Source organism: Fusarium vanettenii, assembly GCF_000151355.1.
Source record: "Fusarium vanettenii 77-13-4 chromosome 10 genomic scaffold NECHAsca_14_chr10_3_0, whole genome shotgun sequence".
In the NCBI taxonomy this organism is placed as follows: Eukaryota; Fungi; Ascomycota; class Sordariomycetes; order Hypocreales; family Nectriaceae; genus Fusarium; species Fusarium vanettenii.
In genome coordinates, this window is record NW_003315871.1 from 977,957 (window position 1) to 992,451 (window position 14,495).

Below are 14,495 nucleotides of genomic sequence, written 5' to 3' on the forward strand. Positions count from 1 at the left end.
AGGATCGTTATTCTCATGCAATATGTTCCTAGTAGTAGATCCTTGTTAGTACTTCTAAGTTGATCTTCCACCTCCCCAACAATCGCCCTTCTTTGGGACTCTACGTCTCAAGGGCAGGCTCTACGGTATAAGCCCGTGCATGGTCTCACAATCGAGCTGTGCTGTGTGATGATGCTATCAGCACCTTACATCCCTGTCTTGGCGTTTGTTTAAAGCCCTGATCGCCTATGATGTTAGGGGCTTATACTAAAGACCTCAATCAAGCATCTGGGTACGTTGCCCGGTTTGAACTGCAGGTGGCATCTCTCCTTGGCGACAGCCATTTCCCTCAGATTGCCTTTACCCGAGCCATCTGTTGACCCGTTTGAGGCTGATCAAGTGTGACATTCCGTACTCCGTATCGCGTAGACGTATTCCGTATCCGCCCCGCTTTTTGAGTCGATCTAAGCCTCTTTCGGTGCTATGGAGCGCTGGATTGCCTCAGGCGGGAATCATCAAGGGAAACCCGGCTGGACATTCAAGATGAAGCTGGCTGCTGTTGTCTTTTGCTCTTCGATTACTCTTTCGAGTCTTCTTCTATGTTGATCGGTAGGAGCTTGTAAATATGGCTGAAGATACCAACTTTGGACCTCATCACGCTGGCCTGTTCGACTTTACTATCCTCTTTGAACAGAGCATCCTATCTCTGTTGCCTACTTGCATCTTTATACTTCTCGTACCTTTGCGAGTTTCGGTTCTCTGGAAACATGAAAGAGTCACAAAGGATGGGCTTCTTTTGTGGTCCAAACTGGTAAGTGAATCTTTGTCATGGAGTATGCCTCTAACACTGTGATAGGCCACCATCGCAAGCTATGCCTGTCTTCAAATAGCTCTCGTGGCGCTGTGGAGCATCGACTCTCGATCGATCAAAACATCTATAGCGGAATCCGTCCTCGGACTTGTCGAATCACTCGCCCTTGCGGCTTTGTCGTACATGGAACATCAAAACTCGGCCAAGCCGGCTGCCCTGATCAGTCTCTACCTGATCCTCACAATCATCCTCGACCTCGCCCTTACAAGAACACTCTGGATACGTTCAGGGATGCAAGCTCTGGCTTCGACTTTTACCGTGTCCCTCGTCCTCAAGACAGTCCTCCTTGTCCTAGAAGAGACCCCTAAACGCTTGAGCACCGGTGAAAAGGGTTCTGTCAGGGAGACTTCTGTCGGCGTGGTGAACAGGAGTTTCTTTTGGTGGCTCAATCACTTGTTTGTAGAAGGGTTCCGTGGTTTGATAGACCTGGATAGCCTGGGCGCACTCAATGAAAAGTTCAACACACATGATCTATCAGAACGCATCGAGGAGCGATGGAAGAGAGGTAGGTTGTTCATTCTGGTTCATACCTTTACTAACTGATTCAAGACCCCAAAACGAGCCCATTCTGTCTACTCAAATGCACCTTCATGGCGTACAAGTGGCAGTTCCTTGCCGGCATCCCACCTCGACTCCTTCACAGTGGCTTCAACTTTGCCCAACCCTTTCTGATCCAGGCCATCATCATCTTTGTCAGCATGGAGGAGACGTCTGTACAGATTGCAGGCGGATTGATCGGTGCTACAGTCCTTGTCTACATTGGGCTTGCCATTTCTGGTGCTTGGCATAGATACATGTCGAACCAACTGGTCGTCATGTATAGGGGTGGACTTGTGTCTTTGATCTTCCAAAAGACTTTGAAGTTGAGGACGGCGTCTATCAAGGATTCTGCACCTGTCACTCTCATGACGACTGATGTCGACGTTATCGTTGCTGCGGGAGCTTCGATCCATGACATGTGGGCGAATCTTGTTGAGCTGCCGATTGGAATCTATCTCTTGTATCGCCAAGTAGGATCGCCCAGCTTATTGGTGTTGGTACCTACAGTCAGTGAGTACTTGAATTATTGCCTGTGAAGACAGGAGCTAACTATTGAGTCACCACCATCTTGAGCGGAATTATCTCGCCAGCCATGGACCCAGCCACCGTGAAGTGGAATGCCGCTGTCCAGAAGCGCGTCGGAGAAACTTCAAGCATGCTCAGCCAGATGAAAGGTATCAAGATGATAGGACTTAGTGACTTCTTCCATGCATTGGTACAAGGCCTTCGAGTACACGAGCTCAAAGTGTCGGCCAGAGCTCGATGGCTTCTTGTGCATTTTGTTACTCTTGGTAAGTTTTATCTTTCTGAGTGAGCTCTTCTAACACTGATAGCTGCCATATCCGCCCAGATCACGCCCATCGTGGTCATTCTCTCTGCTATTTACTGGACCAAGGCCGACGAGGGTCTCAGCGTTGCAGAAGCTTTCACCTCTCTGTCACTGATTTCCCTTGTAACGCAGCCCCTTGTCGCAATTCTCGTATCCCTGATGCAGATCGCTGGCGTCTTTGGGGGCTGTGGACGGATACAGGCATTCTTACAGCTTGAAGAGCAAAAGGATGGTCGTTCAAGTCTGAAATCATCGTCCTTGGTTGAAGAGCACCATTCAAACCCTGAGAAGACGCCGAGTTCCTCCCAGAAGGAGCATCAGATCATGGCCTCCCCGGGGCCCCAGGTCGTGTCCATTCAAGAGGCGACATTCCAAACCGACGATGAAGTGACCCTTCTCAAGGCTATCAACTTGGTCGTGCTGGAAGGAACTCTCAACATGATTGTCGGTCGAGTGGGATGTGGCAAGTCTTCGTTACTCAAGGCAATCATCGGTGAGCTCGTTCCAACAACAGGGCACGTCAGGGCAGAGAACTCTGTGGGTTACTGCGATCAGATTCCATGGCTGCGAAATACCACTATCAAGAACAACATCATAGGACAGTCATCCTTTGACGAGAAGTGGTTTCACACGGTACTTCGCTCATGTACCTTGGATGAAGACATGCATCAACTGCCTGAAGGTTACGAGACTATCGTGGGCTCAGGGGGAGTAGCTCTTAGTGGGGGTCAAAAACAGCGAGTGGTAAGTTCATCCCTCCCTTCTTGAGCCTTTCTAACCCTCCAAGGCCCTCGCTCGAGCTGTATACTCACAAAAGCGGCTCATTATCCTGGATGATGTCTTTAGCAGTCTCGACAACTCTACCTCTGAGAAAGTCTTTCAACGTTTGCTTGGAGGAAACGGTCTTTTGCGAAGGAACAAGACTACTGTGATTTTGACAACAAGCAAAGGTAAGCCTGCATAGTCGTTAACAACATTTCTAACATTCTGGATAGTTCACTTTCTACCTTCTGCCGATTATATCACCATGCTTGAGGATGGATCCGTCACTCGTAACCAGGAGCCATACGATAAGCTCGAAACTCTGGCCAAGGGAGTTTTGGACGACGATGAGCAAAGCAATGCGGACAGAAAGCCCCCTCGACCCAGTGAAAAACCCTCGGCAAAGAAGGAGATTGACCTGGCCCGTCAAACTGGCGACACGGCCTGCTACAAGATTTACCTTCGCTCGATGGGTTGGAAGATCATCGTCATCGTATTTCCTTTGGCTGTGGTTAGTACTGTGATGGAGGTCATGCCTCGTGAGTAACTCTTTGGATGTCCTTTACGATGCTGACGTACTAGAAATCTGGCTACGACTATGGACAGAAAGGGCCGACGGATCAAAGGACGCTCGATACGCTGGTGGCTATGTTGGTTTTACCATGGCTTCCATGCTTCTAGGAACTTTTAATCTTGGGTAAGTGGTCGTCTGTGCTTGTGACATTGTGTGTTAACGCTTATAGCTACTTTCTCATCATGGCCGTTCCCAAGTCGTCAAACCGTCTGCATGAGCAGCTGTTGACGTCGGTCACTCGGTGAGTACTCTCATGCTTGACTGAATTTGTCTAACCATTCAGTGCCCCGTTGTACTTCTTCACCACTACGGAAAGTGGAAGCATCTTGAACCGGTACGTTACCTCTGTCCCTGAAGTCAGCCTTGGCTAAACCTTTGCAGATTTAGTCAGGACATGACACTCATCGATGGGACTCTGCCATTGGCGTTCTACTTGACTCTGGACTGTAAGCAGACCTCAAAGCGGTTATACATACCTATCTAATATGAATAGTGACCCTGCGAGGGATTGTCCAGACCGGAGTCGTTGCATCTGGTGCCACTTACTTTGCGGCATTTCTCCCCTTGTCTTTCCTTGCTCTTTACTTGATTCAAAAGTACTACCTTCGCACTTCCCGTCAAATGCGTCTCCTAGATCTCGAGGCAAAGACACCACTCTACACCCACTTCACCGAGATGATTGCCGGGTTGTCTACTCTTCGTTCGTTTGGATGGTCAAAGGCATTCCTGAATGAGGGTTATCAACTTCTCAGCGATTCCCAAAGCCCATTTTACATGATGTTTTGCATTCAACGCTGGCTTGAACTTGTTCTGGATTTGTTTGTCGCTGGCATGGCGGTGGTGCTTGTCTCGCTTGCTCTCCGCATCCAAGGGGCCACAACTCAGGGTGCTATTGGTCTGGCCATGGTGAATATCCTGGGCTTCAACCAAACCCTGACGACTGTTATCGATCAATGGACACAACTGGAAACGTCTTTGGGAGCAATTGCAAGACTCAAGTCGTTTATCAGCAGTACTCCTGATGAAAACAAGCCGGCAGAGAAGGACGCCCCGACAGATTGGCCCGCAGAAGGTGGAATTGAAATCGACAGCATTACAGCTGCTTATAGGTAAGTATGTGTCTCTATTCAGAGCTTTTCTAACATGGTTAGTGGCGACTCCCAACCTGTGCTCAACGGCGTGTCCCTTGTCATCAAGCCTGGACAAAAGGTCTGCATTTGTGGGCGATCTGGAAGGTAAGAAGCCAGTCAACTCTGTATGCCCAAGCTAATCAGTTAGTGGAAAATCTTCTCTTGTCCTTTCCATCCTTCACCTTCTCGAACTGTCTTCTGGATCTATACGCATTGATGGAAAGGACCTAGCGACAGTCCCCCGACAGCATATTCGTTCACACGTCACAACAGTCCCGCAAGACCCTGTCAGCCTTTCTGGCACCGTGAGACATAACCTGGATCCAGAGGAGCTTGTCCAAGCTGATGAGATTCTCATCCAAGCCCTTCAAAAGACTACACTGTGGGAAGCCATCGAGGCTCGTGGAGGACTTGATGCTGAGCTGAGTGAGTTGGGATTTTCAGTGGGTCAGCGTCAACTGTTCTGTTTGGCGCGTGCCTTGCTTTCACGGTCAAGGATCCTCCTTCTTGATGAGCCAACAAGCAGTGTTGATAACGCGACAAATGACGACATCAGAAAGATTCTGAAAGAGGTCATGGATGGTCGGACAGTAGTTGAGGTCGCACATCGCCTTGATCACGTCACTGAGTTTGATGTTGTGGTGGTGATGGGTGAAGGCAGGATTTTTGAAGCTGGAGATCCTCAAGAGTTGTTGAAAGGGGATTCTGCTCTCAAGGTCTTGCAGCAACAGGGACAGTGATTGATGTCACGGACTAGGATTCAACTCTTCTCAGCAATGTACTTTCTCTACTCTACAATCGTCTAAACGGCAAATATTTCATTTCTATCACCAGTCCATCCAGACTCCTTCTGTATAACAAAACCCTCTCTTGCATGAGTATATCCTGATCCAGTCGTATCTCTGAACGCCAAGTGCAGTCTATCACAAACTCTCGCTCTTTGCTGGCCACTTCACTCTCCTCTCAGCCCGAACATACAAATTGTTTGGCCGAATGAGCTGAAACATGGGATCATATTCAACCGGGCCATCCTGAGCCAGGCTAAACTTGTATCGATACACAAGCTTTGGTAGAAACACCTTGACTTCTTGCAGAGCAAAGTTGAAACCGACACACATGCGTGGGCCAGTGGCGAAAGGGATGTATGAAGCGTTTGGTCGGTTCTTGACGCGTTCAGTGTCCCAGCGATCAGGGTCGAAGAGTGCTGGGTTGTCCCAGATCTTGGTGTTGTTGTGGATGTGGTGTAGGGCAGGGATGACGATGGCGTCTTTGGGGATTCTGTAACCGCCGGGTAAAATCAAGTCGACTGCTGCTGTGCGTGCCGGCTGATAAGATGGGTTATGTCGTCTTTGCGTCTCCTTGATGTACTTGTCGAGGAAGCTGAGTTTGTTGGTTACATCAGCAGTGATTTGTGTGTCATCATCAAAACCATTGTCCACAAGCTCTTGCAGGAGACGCTCTTGCATACCGGGATAGACGACAAGACCGTAGAGGAGCCAAGACAAAAGTGAGCTTGTTGTAGTGAAGCCAGCACCAGTAGCAACAACAAGAGGCTCCATGATGCGATTCCGTGGTAGCTTGTTGCCCTTGCTGTCACTTGCACGAAGAACATAGTCGACCATGTTCTCTGCTTGAAGAGCAGCGTCTTGAAGGTCCAAATCTCCAACACCTTTTGAGGCATTCGCTACCGATTCTTCCATCATTGTCTCCATGCGTGCTCGAGCTTCACGAAGACGTTGGGGATCGCCGAATGGCATGTTTCGGTACCAGCTTCCCATGGAGGTGATCTTTTTGTTCAGCTCAAGAGATTGAGCGATTCTCAAAACCATTTCATGTGGACGCGCGTCAACAGCGGTAAAGTGCTTGAAGTCCATACCTAGCACAAGCTTTCCAACGGCTTGTGAGCCAAGCTTGAGCATGTATGGATACACGTTCCAAGCCTCGTCACGCTCGTCGAGTTCATCAAACACTTTGAACGCATCCTCGACGGTCTTTTGCATGGTGGGCGCGTAATGTCTCACAGCCTTGGGACCCAAAGCTGGAGGTAAAAATTTGTGCACCTCTTTCCACTCTGGCGTATCCGTGTCTCCAAGAAAAACTCCGGCTTCCGTGTTCTTGATGGGGAAAAGAGGATGGCCTTCAATGATCCGCTTGGAGAAAAAGTCGGTCTCTCCAAAGACAATGTTGGCCAGGGCAGGGTCATTGGTGTGGTAGATGGTGCTGCCCATGTTGGTGGTCTTGAAAAGAGGGCCATACTTTTCGAATAATCGCTGATGATTGCCGAGATGGTCTGGATACACCTCAAAGTAATTCCCAACGAATGGAAGACCCTTTGGACCGGGGACTTCCCGAACGGCCTTGCCATCAATGGTGATGGCTACATCCTCAGCTGCGAGGACATCTGCGACTGTTGTCAAGGCCTCGGACTGGTTGATGAACCCAATGCCTGCAAATGTTAGATGATTCATACAACAGGCAGTTCACTCACCATTTGGATCAACAATAGCAAAGTGAGAAGCCACAAGATGCTGAAGAGACTGCTCATCCAATGATGAAGGGAGCTCAATATCTTGGGCTGTAGAGGAATCTCCGCACAAGTAAAATCGTTTGGTAGCCATTGTGAGTCTGATGAGAATTACACTACGTAAGACCAGCAGACCCCTTTACTTATCATATAAGTCACATCGTCACCGACAAGTGGATTACAATGAACCGAGGCTCGTAACATCGCCCCAACCTTGCCTGAAAATTTGAAGCCGCAATGGCGGTGGAACCTTGCTAAGATGATGGCTCATGCTCATTCCAAGGTCCAGGATTGGACGTTGAGCGATTAGAAAAAGGGGATAATTTGCGGGTCATGAGGATCTCCGGGACGGCGTCCAGCTAGTCAGGATGCGAAACGCGTCTTCTCGCATGCTGTTATCTCTGCTGACCATGCAGGTTCTCGGCATTCATGTCTTTATGAGGTAAAAAATGGATATATGATGAAACCGGCAGTGAAAATTCATTGTTCGGAGACCCGCACGGAACCTCCGGGACCCACTCCGGCGGGATCGGCTGAGAAGACCCGAGCCTCGGCATTGCCAAAATGGGCAAGTTTGGATTGGTCACTGCGACGAGGTAGCATCGTAATTTCAGGTTTTATAACGGCCTTTATCTTGACCAGCCGCAGAAGCGTCGTACTTGGTTAACCCTACATCACCCACAATCATGGCTTCAGGACCGGAATTTACTGCCAAGGAGGTGGCAGCTCACAACACTTCTGATGACTGCTGGATGACAATCCAAGGGCAAGGTTAGTCGATTCGAATTAATTCAATGAGCAATGCTAACAGGTTAGTCTACGATGTCACCAAATACATTCATGATCATCCTGGCGGTGCAGACATTCTCATTGAGGCTGCTGGCAAAGATGCTACGGTAGACTTTGACAATGCTGGCCATTCTGAGGATGCCTTTGAGATTATGGAAGAGTATTGCGTTGGAAAGTACAAGGGAGCTCCGAGAAAAGATGCTCCCAAGCGTGTTACTCTTCAGCCCAAAGCAACTCCCAAGGTCAAGTCAGGAGGCCGATCTTCTGCAGTCGTGGCTACCGCCGCCACCGCTGCCGTGTCAAGTGCGCTGGCTCTACACCAGGTTTATCGGTTTAATCCTGGGGCCTTGGATGTACTTCCTGCTTTCAAGCTTTCGTCAAAACCCAACCGAGGCCTGGGATTCTTTGAAGGGTTCATCCTGGCGTCTGCTCTGTTCACCGTCGCTGGCGCTTACGCGGTGAAGAGACTTTCCAAGTTTCTCCATTTCGAAGAAGGCGGTTTCATGAGTTATCCCCCTCACAAGAAGATACCCAAAGTCTCCAAACCTAATCCTCTTATTCAACGAGGATGGCTTGACCCTTCGACATACCATGCTCTTCCACTCACCGAGAAGGAGCTCATTGCCCCCAATGTCTACCGATTGGTTTTTGCCCTGCCTAAGCCCACAACATTGCTTGGTCTCCCAATCGGCCAACATCTTTCAATAAAGGCGGATGTTGGAGGCAAATCGGTCAACCGGTCTTACACACCCATTTCCAACAACTCGGATCTCGGCACTTTGGAGTTGGTGATCAAGTACTATCCCGAGGGACAACTGACAGGAGGATACTTGGCCAACGTTGAAGTTGGAGATGAAGTGCTATTCCGAGGACCCAAGGGCGCCATGCGATATCAGCATGGTCTCTGCAAAAAGATTGGCATGTTGGCTGGTGGAACTGGCATTACTCCTATGTTCCAGATCATCCGTGCCATCTGCGAAGATGACCAAGACCTCACGGAAGTCAGTTTGATATACGCCAACAGATCAGAGGAGGATATTCTTCTCCGGAGAGAGCTTGAATCATTCGCTCGTCGATATCCTCAGAACTTTAAACTATACTACCTCCTCGACAATGCCCCAGCTGAGTGGAAGTATGGTACCGGCTACGTAACGCAGGAGCTCATGGCTGAAAAGTTTCCTGCACCTGGACCAGACTCAAAGGTCATGCTGTGTGGCCCACCAGGGATGATCAGCGCAGCCAAGAAGTCGCTGGTCAATCTGGGTTTCGAGAAGCCGGGAGCTTCGTCCAAGATGACGGATCAGGTCTTTTGCTTCTGAGATTCATCTTGAGACTTTGTATTATAGTCGCACGGAAAATGGGTTGATAGACTGGGACGGTGTCAGAAGGTGAAAAATGTTGTGGGTAGAACGGCATGGCCTGAAAGGATACGAAAACACTCCTGATACACTTTTTTTTATATGTGATAAGTTACTCTACAATACCTCAGCACTTTGTTCCACCTTGAGGCCTCATTTTTTGAAAGCGAACTGATTTCAACGTGTCCATGCCTTTTTAATTTGATTATTTCTATTCAAACGGTTCTTAGCCACCTTCAACCAGACTCAAGCAGAGCCAAGCATGGCTATCTCCAAGGCAGAATCACAGCCTCAATCCCCGTGAGGCGCATTTGTGATAACGCCCGCCAAGACGATGCTCAGCCACCTCACCAATGAGGTCTCAGCTGTGCCCCTCAGCTGAGCTGAACCTCGAAGCCACAGCCTGATTTCTTTCTTTCGCGTCAAACAATTTTCCCTCATCAATCACACCAGATGGACCCTCTATCGATCGCGGCAGGTTGCGCTAGCCTGGTATCGACGATTGGCACACTTTCGCTGTCGATCCAGGGATTCGTCCGAACATGCCGAGAAGCTCGCCAAGACCTAGACAAGGTATCGCGGGAGCTGCAGTCTCTCCAGTTGGTTCTCAGGCTCATTGAGGATGATGCCACCAAAGAGGAAAATCCCTTGTCGCAGGACATAGGACAACATGTTTTGATAATCGTCTTAAACTGCAATTCGGTCATTCTCGAAATTGAGAACTGCATTGCTCAGTACGGACAGAAGCGGCTGAAAGCCAAGGTGACATGGGCCACAGGCGGGCAAGGCGATGTTGAGAAGTTGCGAAAAGGCCTGGAGGCCCACAAGTCGTCCTTGGAACTGGCACTGATTGTGCATAGTTTGTAAGTTACTCAGAGTTTAGTTGAACCAGGCTAACACCCCCAGGGCATTAACAAAAGACATCAAAGCTGATACCACCGAGATTCGCAACGATACTACCACTATCAAGGAAAATACTGAACAAATCTTGCAACAGATTGTCCGTCTCGAGGCTCAGCTACCCAAAGATGTTGCGACGCCAAACGACTATGCCATCCAGAGGTTCCTAGAGGACATGACGACACATACAGAGATGGCCCTAGATACGATCATTGCTGGCAATGATGATGACAGCACTCGAGCCTTTTCCGACATTGAAGAAACCTCTGAAGCCTCGGTGGAGCGGAAGAGATCTGATGGCACCTTGGACACCTTAAACGAGCCACGGCCCCCAAACGTTTCTGAAACTAAAAGAGCTTTCAACCCGCCTGCAAAGACGAGCCCTGGCGGTGATTTGACGGCCTGGCAGGAGCCCCCAAACCAACAGTCCGCCACATCAATTAAAGCCAGGAAGCCTGTGCCATACCGCTTGAGTAAGCATCTCCTTCCAGGGAGCCGACGTCCATCCAACAACGGAGCCCCTTCGGCACAAAGGAGAGTCCCGGCTGTGATAGAGGCATCGGAAAACAAGGGCTCAGACACAGGAGCCAGAGTGTATACGGGCCCAAGACCACGGGTTGGCCCAAGACAATCTGCCCGAAGACCTCAGGTCACCCCTGCGCCTATCAGGGCCCCGATGCCTATCAAAGTTCCGATGCCTAAAGGTTCTGATTGTGATCTGACAACCTCAAATGAGTCACAGCTCACGAGCTTGCTCGAAGATGAAGGGGTCCCTGAGTCTTCGGCTGCAACGATTAGACCTCTTAATTCGGCAACCTTGCAAAAGCTACCTGCGCAAGCCCGGCGGCCCCCAGCCAGACCGAGACCGAGCATGCGGAGAATGAATCGCCCAAGTCAACAGACCAGGCGCGTCGCATATCCAGAAAGAATTACATCTAAAGATGAAGCCATCTTCGCACAAATGATGGTCCCAGCTGTGATGGAGGCATCGGCAAGCAAGGACTCAGACACAGGAGCCAGAGTATATACAGGCCCAAAACCCCAGGTTGCCCCAAGACCTCAGGTTGGCCCTGCGCCCATCAGGGCCCCGATGCCCAAAGGTTCTGATGGCGATCTGGCAACCTCAGACGAGCCACAGTTCCCAAGCTTAACCTCCCTTGATGGAGTCCTTCCTAACGCACCCATTGTGCGGACGAGGCCTGGTCACGGCTTGGTTGCCCCAGGAGAGATACGACCGCAAAGGCCCCCCAAGCCTGTCAGAATTACAAGGCGTGATCTAAAGAGAATCCCCTTCGAATCCACAAGCCTAGTGCCACCCAAAGACGAGACTTCCGCGCCATAATCCAGTCCAAACTTCAAAGAGATTTTGCCCAGGCAGAGTGACGCTTAGGTCAAGCAAACTGCAACTCAAGGCAGGAACTGAGGCTGTCCGAATCGCCTCAACGGCCACAATGACATTCGGCGGCACCTACCAAGATTAGGTGACCGCAATGGGCTCGCAGCTCCAGTCAAAGCTCGTCATTGCCACGACTAAAATTTCAGAAGGCTATCGTGGCTTTGGTAGGTATCTTTAATTACCGCGGGAACTCAGCAAGCTTTTGCAACACGTTAAAGATACTCAGAGGATTGGGTTGAAGTTTGTTCGTTTTGGTCGCTTGATTGCTTATTTGCGCGAGAATGGATATGGGGATAAGATGTAGCATGAGAGGTATATGGCCGTGTATGGTCTTGTGCTTGACATTGGATTGGGAAGGCAAGAATAGGGAAAATTGACCTCGATGAGCGCTACAACTCTCCTCGCCTGTCATCAGAATGGGTCAGAATAAGCTTGCACCCCCACGTAAGCGCACATGTCTTGCAAGACGCGATTCACTTGCCTATGGGACCATACTCCCGGCTTGACTGCGCCAGGCTCCGATCTGTCAATTTTAGCATAAAAGCCTATGAGCTTATTTTGTGGCCTGGCAGATCGCGGCCTGACCACTAGTGAAGCCACCAATGTCAGCCCCGGGTTTTGGACCTTCCCCTTGGGGTAGTCATCAGGGTGTGATCTTCGGGTCTTGGCAATGCCGTGAAACAGGGGTACGATGTCGACATTGCCGTTGGCCGTATAAATGGATCAAATCGAGAATGTAAATAGGAAGGACGTAAGGATCGGGAGGACTTTTGATCGACTAGGAGACGTTACATCAACGGTTGGATGCCTGCTCGTGTAACCACCTACCAAGATGAGAATGTTAGTGGCTTGTCGTCTCACGTTCACGTCAATAGGATATGTAATGGCGTAGCTTTGCAGCTTTAAATACGAGCTGCCTGCAGCATCAGCTTCTATCATCAGCTCAACCATCATGGCTGACCACAACAAAGAGGCTCAGGCCTATAATGGCATCAAAGGGGGGAGCGAGGAGGAACGAAACACCGACAATGATAGCACCATTGACGCCCAGAACTTTTCCTACTCTGAGGATCGAAAGATTGGCATTACAGGTGCCGTCTTTTTGATCTTGAACAAGATGATTGGGACAGGAAGTGAGTAATCTTTCAACCTCAAGACGCGACTAACAAGATAGTTTTTTCCACACCTTCAAGTATTTTTGCCGCAACTGGCTCGGTCGGGATTTGTCTCATGCTCTGGGTGATTGGCGGATTCCTCACCTTTTGCGGTCTCAGCGTGTTCCTTGAATTCGGCCTCGCAATCCCTCGATCGGGCGGTGAGAAGAATTACCTCGAACGTGTATACCGTCGACCTCGATACCTGGCAACCTGCGTCTTGGCTTCCTAGATGATTCTTCTTGGCTTTTCGTCTGGAAACGCACTAGCCTTTGGTCGATATATCCTTTTTGCTTCTGGCAGGGAGACTCCTGACGGTTGGGAGGCTCGTGGTATCGCTGTTGCGTGCATCACCTTTGCTGTTGTCCTTCACAGCACCCTACCCAAGTGGGGAATTCGACTCTTCAATGTCTTGGGCGTGTTCAAGGTTGTAATCCTGTTGTTCATCGTCTTTGCTGGATTCGCAGCTCTTGCTGGCCATCGCCGTGTGCCAAACCCTCACAACTTTGACCACGCCTTTAGAATTGAAGAGGGAGACGGATACGGAGGGGGGGGAGCATACGCTTACTCAAATGCTCTGTTGAACATCATCTACAGCTACAAGGGTTGGGAGAACGCCAACTACGTCGTCAGCGAGTTGAAGCATCCTCGAAAGACGCTCGCCATCGCTGCTCCCATTGCCATCGGCGGTGTCACGATTCTCTACGTCTTGGCCAACGTGGCTTACTTTGCAGCCATTCCCAAGTCTGATCTTGCCAAGTCGGAAGTTATCGTGGCTGGTCTCTTCTTCCGTAACATCTTTGGAGAGAGTGCTGCTGCGAGAAGCTTGCCTGCTTTTGTTGCTCTGAGCAACTTGGGTAATGTCTTGGCTGTGTCTTTTGCGCATGCTCGAGTCAATCAAGAGCTGGCTAAGGAAGGCATGTTGCCATTTAGTCGTTTCTGGGCGTCGAACAAGCCATTCACTGCTCCGGCTGCATCTGTAAGTTATTCCCACTCTTGATGAATCCATGCTGACCTTGTAGCTCTTCCTTCACTGGATCGTCACCGTCATTGTCCTGCTTGCACCTCCAGCAGGCCCTGCATACAACTTTATTGTCAATTTGTATGTCAATAAGCCCCTCTTCAGATCATGTCTAACAATTCAGGTACACATATCCCGGCGCATGGATCAACGGCTTCGTCACCGCTGGTCTCATCTACCTCCATTACAAAAAGTCGGAGAACTGGTCGTCCCCTTGGCACACCTACCTCCCCATCTCGGTCATCTACATTCTCGCCAACATCTTCCTCGCCCTTGTACCCTTCATTCCACCTGATGGAGATATCAACGCGGATGGGTACCCGTACTACGTCTTCCCTGTTGTTGGTGTCGGTGTTTTGATCCTGGGAGGTGTGTACTGGAGTCTCTGGACAAAGGTTCTTCCTCGAATTGGAGGCTACAAGGTTGTTGCTGATCGCAGCTTTGATGAGAATGGGACGGAGGTTGTCAGATACCGCAAGGTTGCTGTCAAGAAGGACTAGACGGGTGGGGGATACAGCTTGTTATGGATGGTGCATGTTGCTTTCTTGAAAAACTGCTAAACCATAATTGCATGCTTCGATATTCAATAGCATCTTCAACGATGAAAATTGGACATGTAAGAAGCTATAAATCTTCAAGGTTTATTCCATTCTTCGTTATCAAAAGCT

At 49.7% G+C, this 14,495-nt stretch overlaps 5 protein-coding genes across 5 annotated transcripts; 4 read left to right on the forward strand and 1 right to left on the reverse strand.

Annotated features, from left to right (window-relative positions):
* Window positions 1–604: 604 nt before the first annotated feature.
* Window positions 605–5,425, forward strand: NECHADRAFT_50921 (uncharacterized protein; the record flags this gene model as incomplete). Its single annotated transcript, XM_003047659.1, has 15 exons — window positions 605–794; window positions 870–1,355; window positions 1,400–1,900; window positions 1,948–2,181; window positions 2,314–2,480; window positions 2,565–2,963; window positions 3,007–3,169; window positions 3,215–3,520; window positions 3,564–3,678; window positions 3,725–3,796; window positions 3,839–3,889; window positions 3,937–4,001; window positions 4,049–4,664; window positions 4,707–4,790; window positions 4,834–5,425. 15 exons carry the CDS (start codon window positions 605–607, stop codon window positions 5,423–5,425), a joined length of 4,041 nt encoding a protein of 1,346 aa, XP_003047705.1.
* Window positions 5,426–5,662: 237 nt separating this feature from the next.
* Window positions 5,663–7,303, reverse strand: NECHADRAFT_23522 (uncharacterized protein; the record flags this gene model as incomplete). Its single annotated transcript, XM_003047829.1, has 2 exons — window positions 5,663–7,131; window positions 7,174–7,303. Coding segments are annotated over 2 exons (1,599 nt in total), but the record flags the coding sequence as incomplete, so codon positions are not given.
* Window positions 7,304–7,895: 592 nt separating this feature from the next.
* Window positions 7,896–9,317, forward strand: NECHADRAFT_50873 (uncharacterized protein; the record flags this gene model as incomplete). The annotated part of the gene is made up of 2 exons (XM_003047660.1): window positions 7,896–7,980; window positions 8,026–9,317. The coding sequence occupies 2 exons, from the start codon at window positions 7,896–7,898 to the stop codon at window positions 9,315–9,317; spliced, it is 1,377 nt and encodes a 458-aa protein (XP_003047706.1).
* A 492-nt stretch (window positions 9,318–9,809) lies between these two features.
* Window positions 9,810–11,598, forward strand: NECHADRAFT_86134 (uncharacterized protein; the record flags this gene model as incomplete). Its single annotated transcript, XM_003047661.1, has 2 exons — window positions 9,810–10,219; window positions 10,263–11,598. The coding sequence occupies 2 exons, from the start codon at window positions 9,810–9,812 to the stop codon at window positions 11,596–11,598; spliced, it is 1,746 nt and encodes a 581-aa protein (XP_003047707.1).
* Window positions 11,599–12,604: 1,006 nt separating this feature from the next.
* NECHADRAFT_86135 (uncharacterized protein) lies at window positions 12,605–14,327 on the forward strand (the record flags this gene model as incomplete). The annotated part of the gene is made up of 5 exons (XM_003047662.1): window positions 12,605–12,785; window positions 12,827–12,967; window positions 13,076–13,785; window positions 13,829–13,908; window positions 13,952–14,327. 5 exons carry the CDS (start codon window positions 12,605–12,607, stop codon window positions 14,325–14,327), a joined length of 1,488 nt encoding a protein of 495 aa, XP_003047708.1.
* Window positions 14,328–14,495: the final 168 nt, after the last annotated feature.